At 42.4% G+C, this 15,689-nt stretch overlaps 1 protein-coding gene across 2 annotated transcripts in view; it reads left to right on the forward strand.

Moving 5' to 3' along the window:
* CABLES1 (Cdk5 and Abl enzyme substrate 1) overlaps positions 1-15,689 on the forward strand; it is a 166,918-nt gene that overhangs the window by 115,703 nt on the left and 35,526 nt on the right. For both annotated transcript variants that reach the window (XM_082258675.1, XM_082258674.1), the window contains exon 4: positions 1,998-2,075. In XM_082258675.1, coding sequence (XP_082114801.1) covers positions 1,998-2,075 — 78 coding nt within the window. The remainder of the gene's footprint in view (positions 1-1,997; positions 2,076-15,689) is intronic.

Raw genomic sequence — 15,689 nt, forward strand, 5'->3', positions numbered from 1 at the left:
TTGCTGCATTTATGGTCCGTTTTAAAAAAAAAACGCACCAAAAAACGCACCTCCCCGTTGAAATGCATTGAAAACGCGTCAACGCACCCGTGTTACATTTGTGATACAGTTTTTGGGTCATATGAGCTATGAAAAACCAACCATAAGCACAGTAAAATCGCAGCAAAATCGTGGGCGTTTTCCACGCCATTATGAGCACCTTTTTTCTCTTATCTGCAAAATAACAAGCACACCATTTTCGATCAATATGTTTTGGCCTCGGAAATTTCAGTGCATCTCTAGTGCATACCCCCTCTCAACAACAGAAGTTGGGTCTAATTACCAATTTCTGTTGAATGGTCCTGCTGTAAAACCAGCATTCGATCAGTCAATGGCTGCAGCGCAGCGCTGATCACTGTATTATGTTGGGGGGAGAAGTCATCACTGTCAGAATACAATAGTTTTATTGTACTATAATAGTATAGTACAGGGCTCGACAAACCCCGGGCGCCAGGTCGCATTTGCGACTAGAATTAGCGACCTGGCGCCTGGGGTGCCCTGCAGGAGGTGTCCTGTCCCTTTTGAGACCCCACCTCCTCCCCGAGTGCACGGACTTCCGCGCCGTCCGAAAATTGAGGCCCCGGCTTTTCGGCCTTCTTCTGTGAGATGAGAGAGGCTGGGAAACTGGCGCCCTCTTGTGGTGGCCGGGCGTAATGACGGTTTCCACTACCTGTTAATGCATTCCCATCTCCTTCCTAAGAGGAGATGAGAGGGAAGTTTTTGCAGGCTTCATCTCCCTGTCAAGTTACCTTTATTTAAAGGGAAGTGGATAGGGAGTGTGGTCATTATTATTATTATTATTATTATTATTATTATTATTATTATTTTATTTTTTAAATTAAAAAAAGATAAAAAAATTTTTCTTTTTTTTTAATTAAAAAAATAAAAAATAATTAATTTCTTTCTTTTTTTTTTTTTTTTCAATTCTTAGAAAAAAATGATATATATCTTTTTCTTCTTTTTTTTTTTTTTTTTTTGTCATCGCCATGCCACAGCCGATGGCCCCTTTCACACGGGCTGTCTGATTAGGTCCGCCTGTCAGTTTCAGGCAGACCTGATCGGACCCTTCATTCTCCTCTATGGAGCAGTAATCTGCTGCCATCTGATCCTGTCCGCCAAAACAGACGGATGGTGGTTCTATTTCCTATCCACCCCGTGGATCGGATCAGATGGCATCGGATGGAAAGAAACACAGTCTGTTTCCATCCAATTGCGCTATAGAGGAGAGTGGGGTTCTAGTCGTATTTATGTGTAAATTTAGTATCCGTTTTATTAAATAAAAGCTCGGTTGTTAGTTTTTAAAAAAAAAAAACTGGCTCCTAACTTTTTTTAGCTGGCTCATAGATTTCAGGCAAATTTGTCAAGCCCTGGTATAGTAGTAGCTGGGGAGATTCCTGCATCCACATAGTTTGTGTTGATGTAAAAATCTGAGTCTTTCATTCTGCTGTTTGAGGGAAAAAACTCTCTGTATTCCATGCTCAACTGAAGTATCACTTTTGGGCTCTCTGATCCTTTAACCGTACTACTTTCCATTTTCATTAAATAGCACCTTGTCAGGTGTCAAATTTTATTGCAAACATTACTACGGCAGTCCGTAAATGATTAATTCTGTTGGTTCAACGAACAGGTTGAACGAAAAAATAAATGACTAAATTCTCCCTCTGTTCCTTTGTATTCTGACAGCAGGGAAGACTTCCCCCTCCTTCAGAATACACTGATTATCACTGCTGGCGCTGATCGAGTGGTAAGTTGAGCAGTAGATTGACTTCTGTACCACTATCCTGCCCGTATCGAAATCTGAATTTGGCTGGTCCCTGCTGAACCGGCTAAATTTTGATCCATGTATGGCCAGCTTAAATATCCTGCAATTAGTCCACTGGATTATGGACAGTAGAAATGCACAGCAGACTTTACCAACTGTAATTACAATTGAATTCCTTGTTTGATGTCCTTTACAGAATAGTCCTCATAAGTGGGAGAAGATCATTCTGTAGCATATTTTCAGTGCTGCCGTATCGAGACTGTGCTCATGTTGGGTAAGTAAAATTATAGAGTGTTAAAATAATTTTAATCTCTTTATAACAAAATGTAAATATAATTTACTTACTAGTAATGAAAATAGCGGTGTTAGAAAACTAAAAACAAATTTATGCAGCGCTAGCATCTAAATAATAGACAAATAAAAGCAAATATATACCATATAAATTCAGTATATATAAAAAGTGCTATAGTGCTGTGATCTAAATAGATCAAATTATACCATATAAAGTGCATATATTTTTTTGTGGTGGTAATATTAAAGTGCAATGAATTATTAGCAAATAAATATAAATCTAAAATCCTTAAGTGATAATAGTAATAAAGTGCAATAAATTATTATCCAATAAATAAGGTGAAATAAAGTCCTTTAAATAGAGATCCAATAGGTGCCAAGGTGCCAAGTGATAAGGTGCTTGTAAAGTGGTAGGTGCCCTCTTGGTTCCCCACTCACCGGATTGAGATTGAATAAAGGCCCTTTAACTTTAATGCACAGTAGCCCAGGATCTGGTGTAGGACTTCTCCAATGTGACCTCCGAAATAGGTTCGTCTCCGCAATCACCATTAAACAGAGAGAGGACCATACATCGTGAAGTATGTTAAGGCTATTTTATTTTCCTTATTTATTGGATAATAATTTATTGCACTTTATTACTATTATTACTTAAGGATTTTATATTTATATTTATTTGCTAATAATTCATTGCACTTTAATATTACCACCACAAAAAAATATATGCACTTTATATGGTATAATTTGATCTATTTAGATCACAGCACTATAGCACTTTTTATATATACTGAATTTATATGGTATATATTTGCTTTTATTTGTCTATTATTTAGATGCTAGCGCTGCATAAATTTGTTTTTATTTATCTGTTCTAAGAATTTCTTAGTGTCTGCAGCAGCTGCACACCTTCACAGTTTCACATATTTAATATCTAACACTATAGTGTAGCGCGGGTTTAAATTTGTTTTTTCATGTGTTCGAAAACTATTTTAATTTATAAATGTAAAGCAAATGCTGTAAAACTGTGTAATGTATGAAAGTCTTCAACTGCAAGGTACATTTTGAGGTCATCACTGATATTTATCTTAACTAGGACATTTTCCCCACAATTTAAGGCCCCAGCGTCAGACTTTTTTTTCTGCAGCTGCAAAACGCCCATCTATGTTATTCTATGACCTCATGCACACATAGAGCTTTTAGGAGCTCGAAGTGGCATAGGTGTTTTTGAGCTGCAAAAAAAATCCAGGACCAGTGCGTTCTGGAGCTGCAGCGTCAAGCTGTAAAAACGTCTGATGCTGCTAATGGCTGATTAACGTTGCTTAACGTTGCTTATACAGTCGCGGTGCGACTTGCGCTCTGAAAATCTTGAGAGGGAACTCCACGCCAAAATGGGAAAAAAAACGGCGTGGGGGTCCACCCAGGACCTTCAGGTCTTTTTATGACGTGGGGTCGTCGTTTCCCCCCCCCCCCCCCAAATCCATACCAGACCCTTATCAGAGCATGCAGCCTGTCAGGCCAGGAAAGGGGAGGGGACGAGCAAGCGGCCCCACCCCCCCTGGACCATACCAGGCCACACGCCCTCAACAGGGGGGGTGTAGGTGCTTTGGGGCAGGGGAAGCTCTGCACGCCCCACCCCAGAGCACCTTGCCACCATGTTGATGAGGACAAGGTCTTCTTCCCGACAACCCTGGCCAGTGGTTGTGGGGGTCTGCGAGCAGGAGGCTTATCGGAATCTGGAAGCCCCCTTTTAACAAGGGGGCCCCCAGAATCCTGGGCCCCCTCCCTATGGGTATGGGGTACATTGTATGTAAATAACGACAGGAGACCTTTTAAGAAGTTTATTAAAAATCTTCATCCGGTCTTCTCCCCTCTGGTCTTCTCCCCTCCGCTCTTCCCCCCCCTTCTCTTTTGCCCTCCGCTATTCTCCTTGGTCTTCTTCTTCCTCCGGTCCTCCTCCAACGTTGTCTCCGGTGATTATGCCGGCTCCGGGTCTGCGCAGCTTGTTATATAGCAATTAGGGGCGTGGCCTCCCAGTGACTTCATCTGGAGACCCCACCCCTTTATGTCATAGATGACGTCACCTGTGACATAAGGGGACGGGGCCTCCTGATGACATCAACGGGAGGCCAAGCCCCTAATGGCTATATAATAAGCTGCATAGACCGGAGACCGGCATTCTCACCGGAGATGGCGTCAGAGGAAGAGCAGAGGGCAGAAGAGCGGAGAAGACCGAATGAAGATTTTTAATAAACTTTTCAAAACTTTTCCTGTCGTTATTTACATAAACTGCCTTTTATGGGTCAATGGGTAGGGGTACAATGTACCCCATACCCATTCACTTAGGGAGGGGGCCTGAAATCTTCCAGATTCCGATAAGCCCCCTGCCCGCAGACCCCCACAACCACCGTCAAGGGTTGTCGGTTGTCCTCAAGGTGCTTTGGGTTGGGGGGGTGCAGAGCCGACGGACCGTTCCCATCCGATTCCCCCATAGAGATGTATGGGGCTCTGACAGCTGTGAGAAGAGCCCTAAATGTTTTAAACTGGCTGCCAGACAACCTAAAATATGGCTGCAACTAATTGGATGCTGCCACTGTTTGGCCGACAATGTTCCACCCGGCTCCTTCGATTTTTTTCAATCAATGGATGTTGGGAAAGAAAATGTAAACTGGGCCACTGACTATATTGAACAGTGTATGGCCAATTTAAATATAAATCAGAAGTATCACAGGATAGCTATTGTGTACACTTGTACATTATGCTGTACTGCATTTCAAAATTGGGTTTATCACTGAATCTGTAAAAATCATTCGATATTTGGTATTATATTTACATTTTCTGCTTAGCCAGGTACAGCTGTTGGCTTTATTTTCTATTTTAGTTAAAGAGGAAGTAAAGCTTCCTCTGTAACCTGTACCTATAGGTAACCCTATGATGAGGCTTACCTAATAATAGGTACTGCAAATATTGCCTAAACATGCACCATTTAGGAGATATTTACTTTGCATGCAGCCAGTGGCATCACTGGCACATGCACTCTGAAGGAACGGCTGCCCATGCGAACTGCGAATGCGCAGAAGTGACGAGGATGCAAACCCAGAAGGAAGATGGGTGAACATGTATCAGCGGTGTGCGGGCGCCGCTGTGGGGGTTTCGTTCCAAGGTAAGTATTTCATAATGAGCTAGTATGCGATGCATACTAGCTCACTATGCCTTTTTGTCTTTCAGGTTTTTATTTTTTACATTTTATTTTTATTTTTTTCGAGGTTTACAACCTCTTTAAAAGAAATAAGATCCTCATAATTGGGGATTCATCATATCAAGAACAGTAGGCAACTGGACACGTACCCATCATTAGGCTCTCCTAGATCTGCTTAGTGCCATGTTCTATGTGGCTTGGTTAGTGTGAACATATAGCTTATGTATGATAATGCCTTTCATTTACTCCTTCCGAAATGACACCCTTGGCACCTGCTTGCCTAGATTTTCCACCAGGCTTTGGACTGTTACCAGGGAAAGCACCTCATGGCCTAATGCTCATTCAGTACTGAAATTAGGTACATTATTTGAAAGGATAAGGCCATTTATGGCCTTCCTGACCAAAGGTGACTCTGGCGTCCCCAGGTGGTCAGTGTAATTGCAAAAGCTTTTGAAGTTATGACACATCTGTACATCTGTCAGTGTTATTAACTACTCAATTCTATAAACCAAGTTTTACGTTGGTTTAAACTGCCTGCAACAGACAAAAGTAAGAAAAATATTGAAAGGCTAAACTCAGACACTGATAGACCCACAAAAGCAGACACAACTGTGGTCAGGTTTGTAGAAGAATATATCACTGTAATGTTATGTATTATTAATAGACATGTTTGTAACATGAACTGATGTGTTTTCATGTTAGTGTGATTGTTTTTTATATCCTAATGCCAGAAAGCTTAAAATTAACCTTGTAAGACTGTATTTATTAAAACTCAGCTCTAGACAAAACTTTCTACTTTTGGAGGGTGAGAAACTTTATACTGTCCTTGTGTTCACTGGGGAGATTTTCCTTCGGTTTCTGAAATGTCTCCAGTGTTAAAGGGAGTGGTGGGGTGGCTTTTTCAGTTGAGTGGGAAGGGGTAAGTTTTCCCTTCTCTATCCAGATTGAAAATGGTAACTAAATCCAAGAACAAAAATGCAATATTTTGCAGCTAACTGACCTTTGATGTGGTGGCTGTATTCGTGTTCATTTGTTTTTTTTTCTTCAACCTAAAAACATTTTTAGCTGATCTAACTACCATCCTGGTGTGTGCAATCCCTAGACTTATTGTAATCTTGACCGATACTTTGATAATGCACACTATATAGTTACAATGGGTACATTTGTTAACGTCTATTGTCCTTGTATCCAACATGATCTTTAAGGCAGTTTGCCTCTGTATAACATATTGTTTCTATGTACAATTTTAATTATTTTCCCAAATAAAAATTTACAAAAAAAAAAAAAACTTTTTAGCAAATACAGAAAATGCAATGTACTTGTTACTTCCTGCGAGCAGATTCCTGACTGTCTTCTGTAAACGACCACTTGCCTTGCCCTCCATGTAATGGAGATGAAGAGATACAACATATTTGGACAACAGGATAGGGTGACAACCATAGATCCCTCCATAGACACAGCGGAGCAGTGACGTAGCCACCCAGGAACAGGAAGTGTGTTATTTTGCAGGAATACCGGGTAAAAATAACACAAAAGAAGCTTGGGGAAAAAAGAAAACCAATGCAGGGAACACACCAAGCACTAGTAACCTGCAATATATGAAATGTTTTGCTTTGGGTTTAGGTACACTCTACGTTTTGGGTGAAGTTCCCTCTTGTGTAGGTTGTAGTAAAATGTTGAGTAAAATAAATGTACAGATTTGCCTATTGCCTTGTAGAATTTGTAGACATAATAGAATGTTGTGACTATGGTTTGATAGTCAGCCAAAAAAAGAACACCATTGTAAAATGCCAAGAATAAACATTTCACATTTGCAATCATTGCTAGTTTGCATGGGTATAATTGAAAAAATATTAAATGATTAAGGTATAGAAAGCTGTTCTCCTTATGTATGGTAAAAAAAGTGGAGCTCTACCTTAACAATGATTTCTGGGGAAAACAAAAATCCACCCATGCACTACAAGGGTCAAATGCACAAGTCATGTTTATAGTACCTGAAAAAGAGGATTATTGACTTAAAAAGAGGAATTTTGACTTGCCTGTAAATTCCATATCTTGCAGTTCATGACGCTGGTAAAATTACCTTTACAAAACTGCAATCCAATCCTTACCACAGGTATATTCCCTCATTGTACTATCAACTCAATTACTTTTCAACCATTATTATTATTATTATTACTACAGACAAATAGGAAATCAAAGATACACAAACTCAACCTTTAAAAAATCAATAATTTATTGATTATTTTCTGTAGAAATTATATCCAAAAAATACATATCTGTGCATCCTAAAGCTGGTAATATTCATTACACAACAATTTCTTATACCTCATCCATCACATATTCAAGCTGCAGATATTGTATCCTTCTTTACGGAAGATGATAAACTCTCTACCTGTTTAATTAACAATGTTCACTTCGGGGGAGTGTAAGTATCAAATAGAGATATAAAATAACTAGCCTTAAAACTTTACATGAACGATTGCTCCAAAGACACTGGAACTGGACAAACTGGAAGCAACAAAGTATATTTTCCTAATGCCTTTTTTTAATGATATCAAATTTCTTCATTTGTACTATGCCACTCGCACTCTCATGAGCTTATATCTCCTACATGCCTCGTATTTCACCCTGTATCTGAATATTCATACAGTAAAGGTGTTAGGTTGAAATTGCTTTTTTCCTAGGCAGGCTAACATACTGTTTATGCAGTAACTATGCTTGATGGCTTAATGATATCCCTTGACTTTCAAAGGTAGACTAGCCTCCACCAGCCAGGAGTGTCCTATATCTCTTGTAGCCTTCAGTTGTCAATGCCTTTCACTATACTGAGGTGTCCTCACTTCACTTTCTGCAAGGTGCAGTGGAGAGCAGAGAGATTGAACCATGGCAAAGCTTTGCTGGATGTGCACCCTTGGGCATATACCTATAACCCTTCGCCACTCTGTGAGACCTCAGTTTTTTAGCAAGCAATGTAGAGTAATACAGGTAGGGTGAAGGTTGACCTGTGTCTTTAACTATACTTTAAGATATAGAATTTACAGGTCAATCAAAATTCCTCTTAGTTTAATAATACAGTATAGGACACAGGCTGGATATTTATAGACCCTGTTAATGCCCTCAAGCCTATGCGGGAATTGAGGCAGATGGAGAAGGTAACTGGCATAAAAAGGTACCCAATCCCCGTATATAAAAAAAAAAATCGAAAGCAGTGTTTTCAACCGTTGTTCATTCAAGGCACCCTTTAAAATTATTAACAATCACGAGGCACGCTCAAAAATTTTGGACAGTCTTGAGGCACCCCATTCTAAAATGTAAAAATCTTTCTGATAGTTTTACATAATGCAACATCAATACATGTAGGAGACCCAACATTAAAGGTGATTTATTCGTCTAAAGCAAAAACACTTTTGTAAACGAGTGAAGGTGAGCTTTTCTGCTTTAAGGTCAAATTCTGTTCAGGTCCCAATTGTGGGAAGGTACAGAGAAATCTCTGTGACTTAAATGCCTATTTTCACACCAGGCAAAGAAGGATTTCCAGGTATGAGAATACAGTATATTTTTCTGGAAGTGGCTTTTTTAGCTTTCATAACATGTAAATTACAGAATCAGAGCCACACCTTTCCCTCAGAACCTAGGTTTCTGCAGCCATGCCATTAAAGCCAGTGATGAGCAGCAGGTTGGAACAAAGGCCCTGATACAGAAGGTCTGGCCTGTTTGGAAGAGGCCAGAGATCATCTCCTGGAAGTATGAGTATGTTGGTATACCAGGTTCTGCCAGCCCAGTTTGGTGCAATAAAAATCACTGGTTTCATATCTTGCTCTATTTTGTGGAGCAGTTGAAGTAGAATTCGCATTGGAGGATGGGCATATACCAACTGGAATAGAGTGCAGGGAATTATCAGAGCATCCAATGCCAGCGCTAAAGGATCCTTGGTCCTGTCTACAAACAAAGGTAACTTGTTGTACCTGAGACCAGGATGTCAACATCTGGAGTTTACCATTTCTGATAAAAGAGATTAAAAATGTCATGATGATCTGCTTATTCCCCTTGGTCTAGGCAATGACGACCAGTGTTGGTAGTAACTGCGTTACTTAACGCAATTACTTTTCAGGGTAATGAGTAATCTAACTGACTACTCGTCTTGTCCCTGTAACGCCGCTGCCGCTACTTTCGGCAGCGTTACTGCAATTACATCTACCGCAACTAGATGGCAGTAGATGTAATTGTATTCCCCCTCTCCTCTATGACCGCTATCCGCGGTACTGGAGAGAGAAGAGGAGGAGACTGTCGAGTGAGTCACGCACACTCACATCTCGGACAGCACAGGCAGCACAGCGCGCCATAGCATAGGGCAAAGGGCAGGGCATAGAGTCCGGCGGATCGGCGATCCGACCCAGCCAAGCGGCTGCATATTGCATTGCCAAAAAATTTAAATAATAATTAATGAGACTTTTGCCAGCCTGGGCTGAATATGTAAAAAGTTAAACAACATAGTCCAGACCAGGACCAGGACTCCACCCACCCACAGGGCTGAGGGCAGCAAGAAGTCCACCACCACCGACTCCACCAACGCACACAGCCCAGAAGAGGAGAGGAGAGAGGCACAGACAGAGGGACCCGGACAACAGTGTGCCTGCCAGGCCACACCACCACCAGCAAGCACAGCAGGTACCAAAAAAAAAAAACACCTCACAGACTCAGACAGTCACAGACAGTCAGGACCCCCACCAGCCACCACCCACCACCATTGTGCCACGCCACCACCAGTGTGCCACGCCACCACCAGTGTGCCACATTACCACCAGTGTGCCAAGCGCCCACACCACCACCAGTGTGCCACGCCACCACCATTGTGCCACGTCACCACCAGTGTGCCAAGCGCCCACACCACCACCAGTGTGCCACGCCACCACCAGTGTGCCACATTACCACCAGTGTGCCAAGCGCCCACACCACCACCAGTGTGCCACGCCACCACCATTGTGCCACGTCACCACCAGTGTGCCACATTACCACCAGTGTGCCAAGCGCCCACACCACCACCAATGTGCCACGCCACCAGCAGTGTGCCACATTACCACCAGTGTGCCAAGCGCCCACACCACCACCAGTGTGCCACGCCACCACCAGCCAGGCAGCCGCCCCACCACCAGCAGCGGCCAGCCAGTCCAGGCAGCAGCAGGTACCAAAAAACAAAAAAGGACTCAGACCCCCACCACCAGTGTGCCAAGCGCCCACACCACCACCAGTGTGCCACGCCACCACCAGCCAGGCAGCTGCCCACCACCAGCAGCAGCCAGCCACTCCAGGCAGCAGGTACCAAAAAACAAAACAAAATACAGTTACTCACAGTTAGGAGGACTCAGGACTCAGACCCCCACAGTGTGCCACACCGCCACCACTATTAAAGATCTCGTAGAACGTAATTGCATTATAGAATATTAAAAAAAGTCGCAGTTACTTTGCTGAGTAACTAATTACTTTTTCAATGTGGTAACTGAGTCAGTAACTCAATTACTTTTTGGGAGAAGTAATTTGTAACTGTAACTAATTACTTTTTTAAAGTAAGATGACCAACACTGATGACGACTGATTTAATCCACCTTCCAACTGTCCACAGTTGTACAGTGTTTTTCTGTTGACGACCCAAGACTCAAGCCGGGTACACACCGGCCGATTATCGGCCGGGCCGCCTGACATTCGCCCGTGTGTACATCAGCCTGCCCCACGGCCATGCTGAAAAACCAGCATCCGATCAGCATGCAGTGGGGTCTAGCCCAGCGGGGGGGGGGGTGTCAGTCCACCTGTCAGAACACAATAGTTCAGCAGGAAGATCTCTGTACTAACATTGTATGCTTTGTACAGCGAGTGCCTCAACTTTTTTTTTTTTTTTTTTTTAGCCCACTGGGTTGAATAAGTACTAGGCTTTTACTTCCATTAGGGCTGTCTGACTTCTGCAACTTCCTTGGTAGTTGATGTAGGCCACAGCTGTGGCAATGTCTGATTTTACCCTGATTGGGTGACTCTGAAGAAGGGGGAGTCCAGTGATTCAAAGCTAGTTTTATTGCTCTGAACTCCAGGATGTTGATAGGGAGCACGGCTTCTCTTGGTAACTGTGTTCTTTGAAATGTGAGGGATTGGAACATTCCTATGCTAAGCCTGTGAGGCTAGCATCTGTTGTCGCTCTGTATAGGAGTGGTAGAAGCGACTTCCCCTTTGTCAAGGCTGGAATGGAAATTTGCCAAGCTTGGGAGTTCTTTGCTTGGCTAGAGAGGAACATAGGTAAGTCGAGAGAAGGAACGCTGTTCCAGGCCAACAAGATGTTGCACTAGAGAGGTCTTGATTTAAATTGAGTGAAGGGTACTGCCTCGAATGAGTATACCACAAGGCCCAAAACTTTTTAGAGAATCTTAATGAGGGATGTCTCTTTGATCTTAGATTCTAGCATGAGATCCTAGAGAGAGAATTTTGTTTTCTGGAAGAAAGGCCTTGGCCCATCCTGTGCAAAATTAGGCCTATGTATTTGGGTGAAGAGAAGGTTGGAGAGCAGACTTATGAATGTTAATTACCCATCCAAAGGCCTGAAGCATCTGAATAGTCTATTGTATGTTTGCAGATAGTTGAGGGGAGGTAAGTACTTCAGAAGACACTCTTCTATATACTCTGGTACCTAAATGCCCTGATCTTCTAAGAGGGCAAGGAGAGGTACAAGTACCTTCATGAATACTCTGGGTGCAGGGAAAATGCCAAATGGCAATGCAACAAATTGGAAGTGTTTGTTTTCTATTGCAGTAGAAATGATAACCAATCTTGCAGATTTTCTACAAATCTTTGGAACTCAAAGGTTTTATTTTAGGGAATTAAGTTTAGGATAGATCAAATACTCCTGTTGGATTTTGGCACAGTGAACATTAATCCTTTGAACCGGTCATCCAGGGGGACCAAAACAACCACTCCCTGGGGCAATAGATGGTTCAACCCTGTCTGCAGATCTGACTGTCCTTGAGAAGATTTTGTTGGTTTAAGAAAAGAAATCAATTAGGGGGTAACTTTTTGAACTTTATTTTGTACATCTTTTTAACCATTGAACCAACAGGCCCTGGGACGTCTGTGAGTCACAGAAAGCCAAACTGTAAAATACAGTATGTCTCCCCACTCTTAGGAATTGGGTGCCACTTTATCATGAAGAGGGTTTTGGGTGGATTTGGCAGATTTTGTATTTGTCCTGTGCCGAAGGGAAGGATTGAGTTTTGTCTTTGAAGATAAAGCCTCAGGAGAGTGATGGGACACTTTTTGAGAAGGTAGAAGCCCCAGAGGGAAGGTGTTTAGGAAACTTTCATTTTGGAGAGAGTACTTTTTCCCCTGTGACAACTTTGACAAATTTGTCAAATGGCTCACCAAATAGATGCCCTACTCCAAACCACATACATGTGAGGTGACCTTTGCAAGCGGCTTCAGCTGTCAAGGCTTTTAGCCATTAGCTTCTTTGCATATGGATAGAAATAAGAGCCATTCCGGGGATCCGTGCCTCGAGTTTTTGTATGGCATCAACACAACTAAGGCATAGGGCAGTGTCTGGAAGTTCTTCGCTAGAGTTCAATCCTGAAGACAGGATCTTGCTAGTTGTTCATTGCCCTAGTTCAACTAGTCGCAAATTTGCAAAAAGAAAATGCAACAATAGCTGGTTGCAGAGCTAGGCCTGCAAGGTTGAAGAGAACCTTTAGAAGACAGCAGAATCCTTTAAATTAAAGAACATCCTCTAAAGTCATAGTAAGCTGTTTTAAGACTGAGACAGCGGAGACATGGCAAGACAGAGGAGAATAGAGTGCGACAATGCAGAGGCTTTTGGGTACATATGTGAGCATATCTACATTGGCAAGCATTTTGCATGAAGCCATAACATCAGGTATTTGAGGGGCTAGGAGGGAAAAACCCTTAATAGCTTCCTCTAACACTGCCTCTGCCCCTACATTCCCCCTATTGTCAATGCAAGGGAAGCGCAGCAAAAGTTCAGGCAAAGATTTTCTCTGACAAAAACCTGCAAGACGCTCAAACTGTTCAGAGTGACGCAGTTCAACAGGCCTTCAACAGAGCAAATATTTGCCTGAATTTTTCACAGTCTCCTTGAACCTGGTTTCTACAATTGCAATCGGTGAGAGTATTCCCCTATGCTGTACTAATAGAGTACAGAAACTTGGGAAGCGTGTCCATGAAGGAGTGTGCATCAACCTAGGTGTAGACCATCCTGTAGCGATGTCCTCAAGACAAAATGGACGTCATGATGGGCTTCAGGGTCTAGGTTCGATAAAGATGGACCACCGTTCTGGACATTTATAGCACTCTGCGGCTAGCTACGTACATTGCACTAGGTGCTGAGTTGAGTGTCTGTGCAGGATCCAGTATCAAATGCAACATTGCAGGCTGTCCCCACAGCATGGGGTCTGGGTACAGCTCCCAAGGTTATACCAAGGTTGCACTGACCCAGGTGCACTGCTTCTGTTGCTGTATTAGAATACAGTGCTAACTGAAGAATTGATTGCAGAATCCAAAGTAAAAATAATAAACTAGGGACACACAGAATTTTTCCACAAGGAAGAATAGGTCCTTAGGGCAGTGGTGAAAAACCTATGTCCTTTGGGGGGCAGCATGTCTGTCAACACTTTGCCAGTGTTCAGTCACCTGAATCCAGCCTATTACCCATGGTCTATGACAGTGATGGCGAACCTTGGCACCCCAGATGTTTTGGAACCACATTTCCCATGATGCTCCACTGCACTGCATAGTGCGTGAGCATTATGGGAAATGTAGTTCTGAAACATCTGGGGTGCCAAGGTTCGCCATCACTGGTCTATGAATACCTAGCCCATGTCCTGAACTGTATGATTAAGATAAGCAGATGTGTAATCAAAGAAATGAGTAGGCCTAGGTACTCCAAACCTTCTTTTTTTTTTTTTTTTTTTTTTTTTTTTTATAAAATATTAAACACAATCAAAATAGTGTTAAATCATAACATATATACCTTTTATTAAAAATGAACCCATCCAAAATGTGATGAGGTGTCCATTTTGTCCCAACATATTGCTGTGCTTAAAAAAAAAAACGTGTCAATGAAATAAAGTGCAACAAAAAACTGTGTGCCGTATGCTCCACTTCAAACTTCCCGCTGCTGTCAATCAAAGTCAGTGAGCCAATGAGGAGATGGGGGGGGGGGCTAGCCGGGTTCCATGTCTGATTGGAGACACGGATCTGCAGCTCGGCTCTGGTAACCTCGTCAGGAGGGAGGGGCCAGGAGAGCCGGAAGAGGGACCTGAGAAGAGGAGGATCTGGGCTGCTCTGTGCAAAATGAGTGCACAGAGCAGGTAAGTATAACATATTTGTTATTTAAAAAAAAAAAGGGGGGGGGACAAGACTTTAGTATCACTTTAAATGTACAATCACTGGAGATGCTGGGTGCCATAATCACAAACCGAGCGTATTTATGGTAGATCAACAAGTTATTTTCTGTACTTGCAGGGTCTGTGAAGGGATCGGAAATAGGGAATTGTGCATGTACTGCAGCGAAGTACTGCATATGTTTTGGGGTTTTTTTTTTTGCTTTATATGCTTGAACAGCTCAAGTAAAGTTCTATAAAGTAAAATATTCTACAGATCTGTCCGAGTTTTACCTGCTGTGATTTTCCACCAACATTTATTTTTAGCAGCTATATGTGGGTTGCAAAGAAAAAGACAACTGACTCAATAGCCTGTCAGTTTTCCTTGATAAACAAACTGCTTCTGACTCACAGATTGTCAGAGTGCAGGCGCAGCCTTTACAATGTAAGGTTACCATGACAACCCGGAGATATTCACATGTAAGGAAAAAGCTTGCAAATTTTGTTGGTCTTTTTGAAGGGAGTGCGCTTCCAACCTGCTGGCTTCAAAATCGCCAAATAAATCTTAAATTGAATCTGCCCCCAAGCCAGTAGCACTTGGACATAGAGCAGCTAACCTGTTATGTAAAGCAACATGTTTCTGCCACGTCTCTTATATTAAATGCTGCAGTGTAAGAATTTCATAGGTGGAAGTTTGAATAACGTTCTCCTTTAACCCCTTAATGCCCGAAGGTTAAACAAATATTGAAGCAGAACTAATCTCCGAAAAATACTACCCTTGTCAGTCCAGCGATGCATCGGTTAAATCCCATGCCGGCAACTGTCATCTTCTCCTTGGCTATATCCGAGTGCCCGGTTTTCCACCTCTTGATTGGGCATGCTTATTGGAGTGTCTAATCCCGGCACAGCATAGGTGTTCCGAGAATGCATGCTGAGTTGCACATGGGCAGCTTGGTGTGCGTTTAATAGAAGACTGCAAGCAGGCAGGGTAAGTGTTTGTTACTGCAGAAGAGACCTTGTATGTCACTTC

This window comes from Pelophylax lessonae (assembly GCF_965119305.1).
Source record: "Pelophylax lessonae genome assembly, chromosome: 5".
In the NCBI taxonomy this organism is placed as follows: domain Eukaryota; kingdom Metazoa; phylum Chordata; class Amphibia; order Anura; family Ranidae; genus Pelophylax; species Pelophylax lessonae.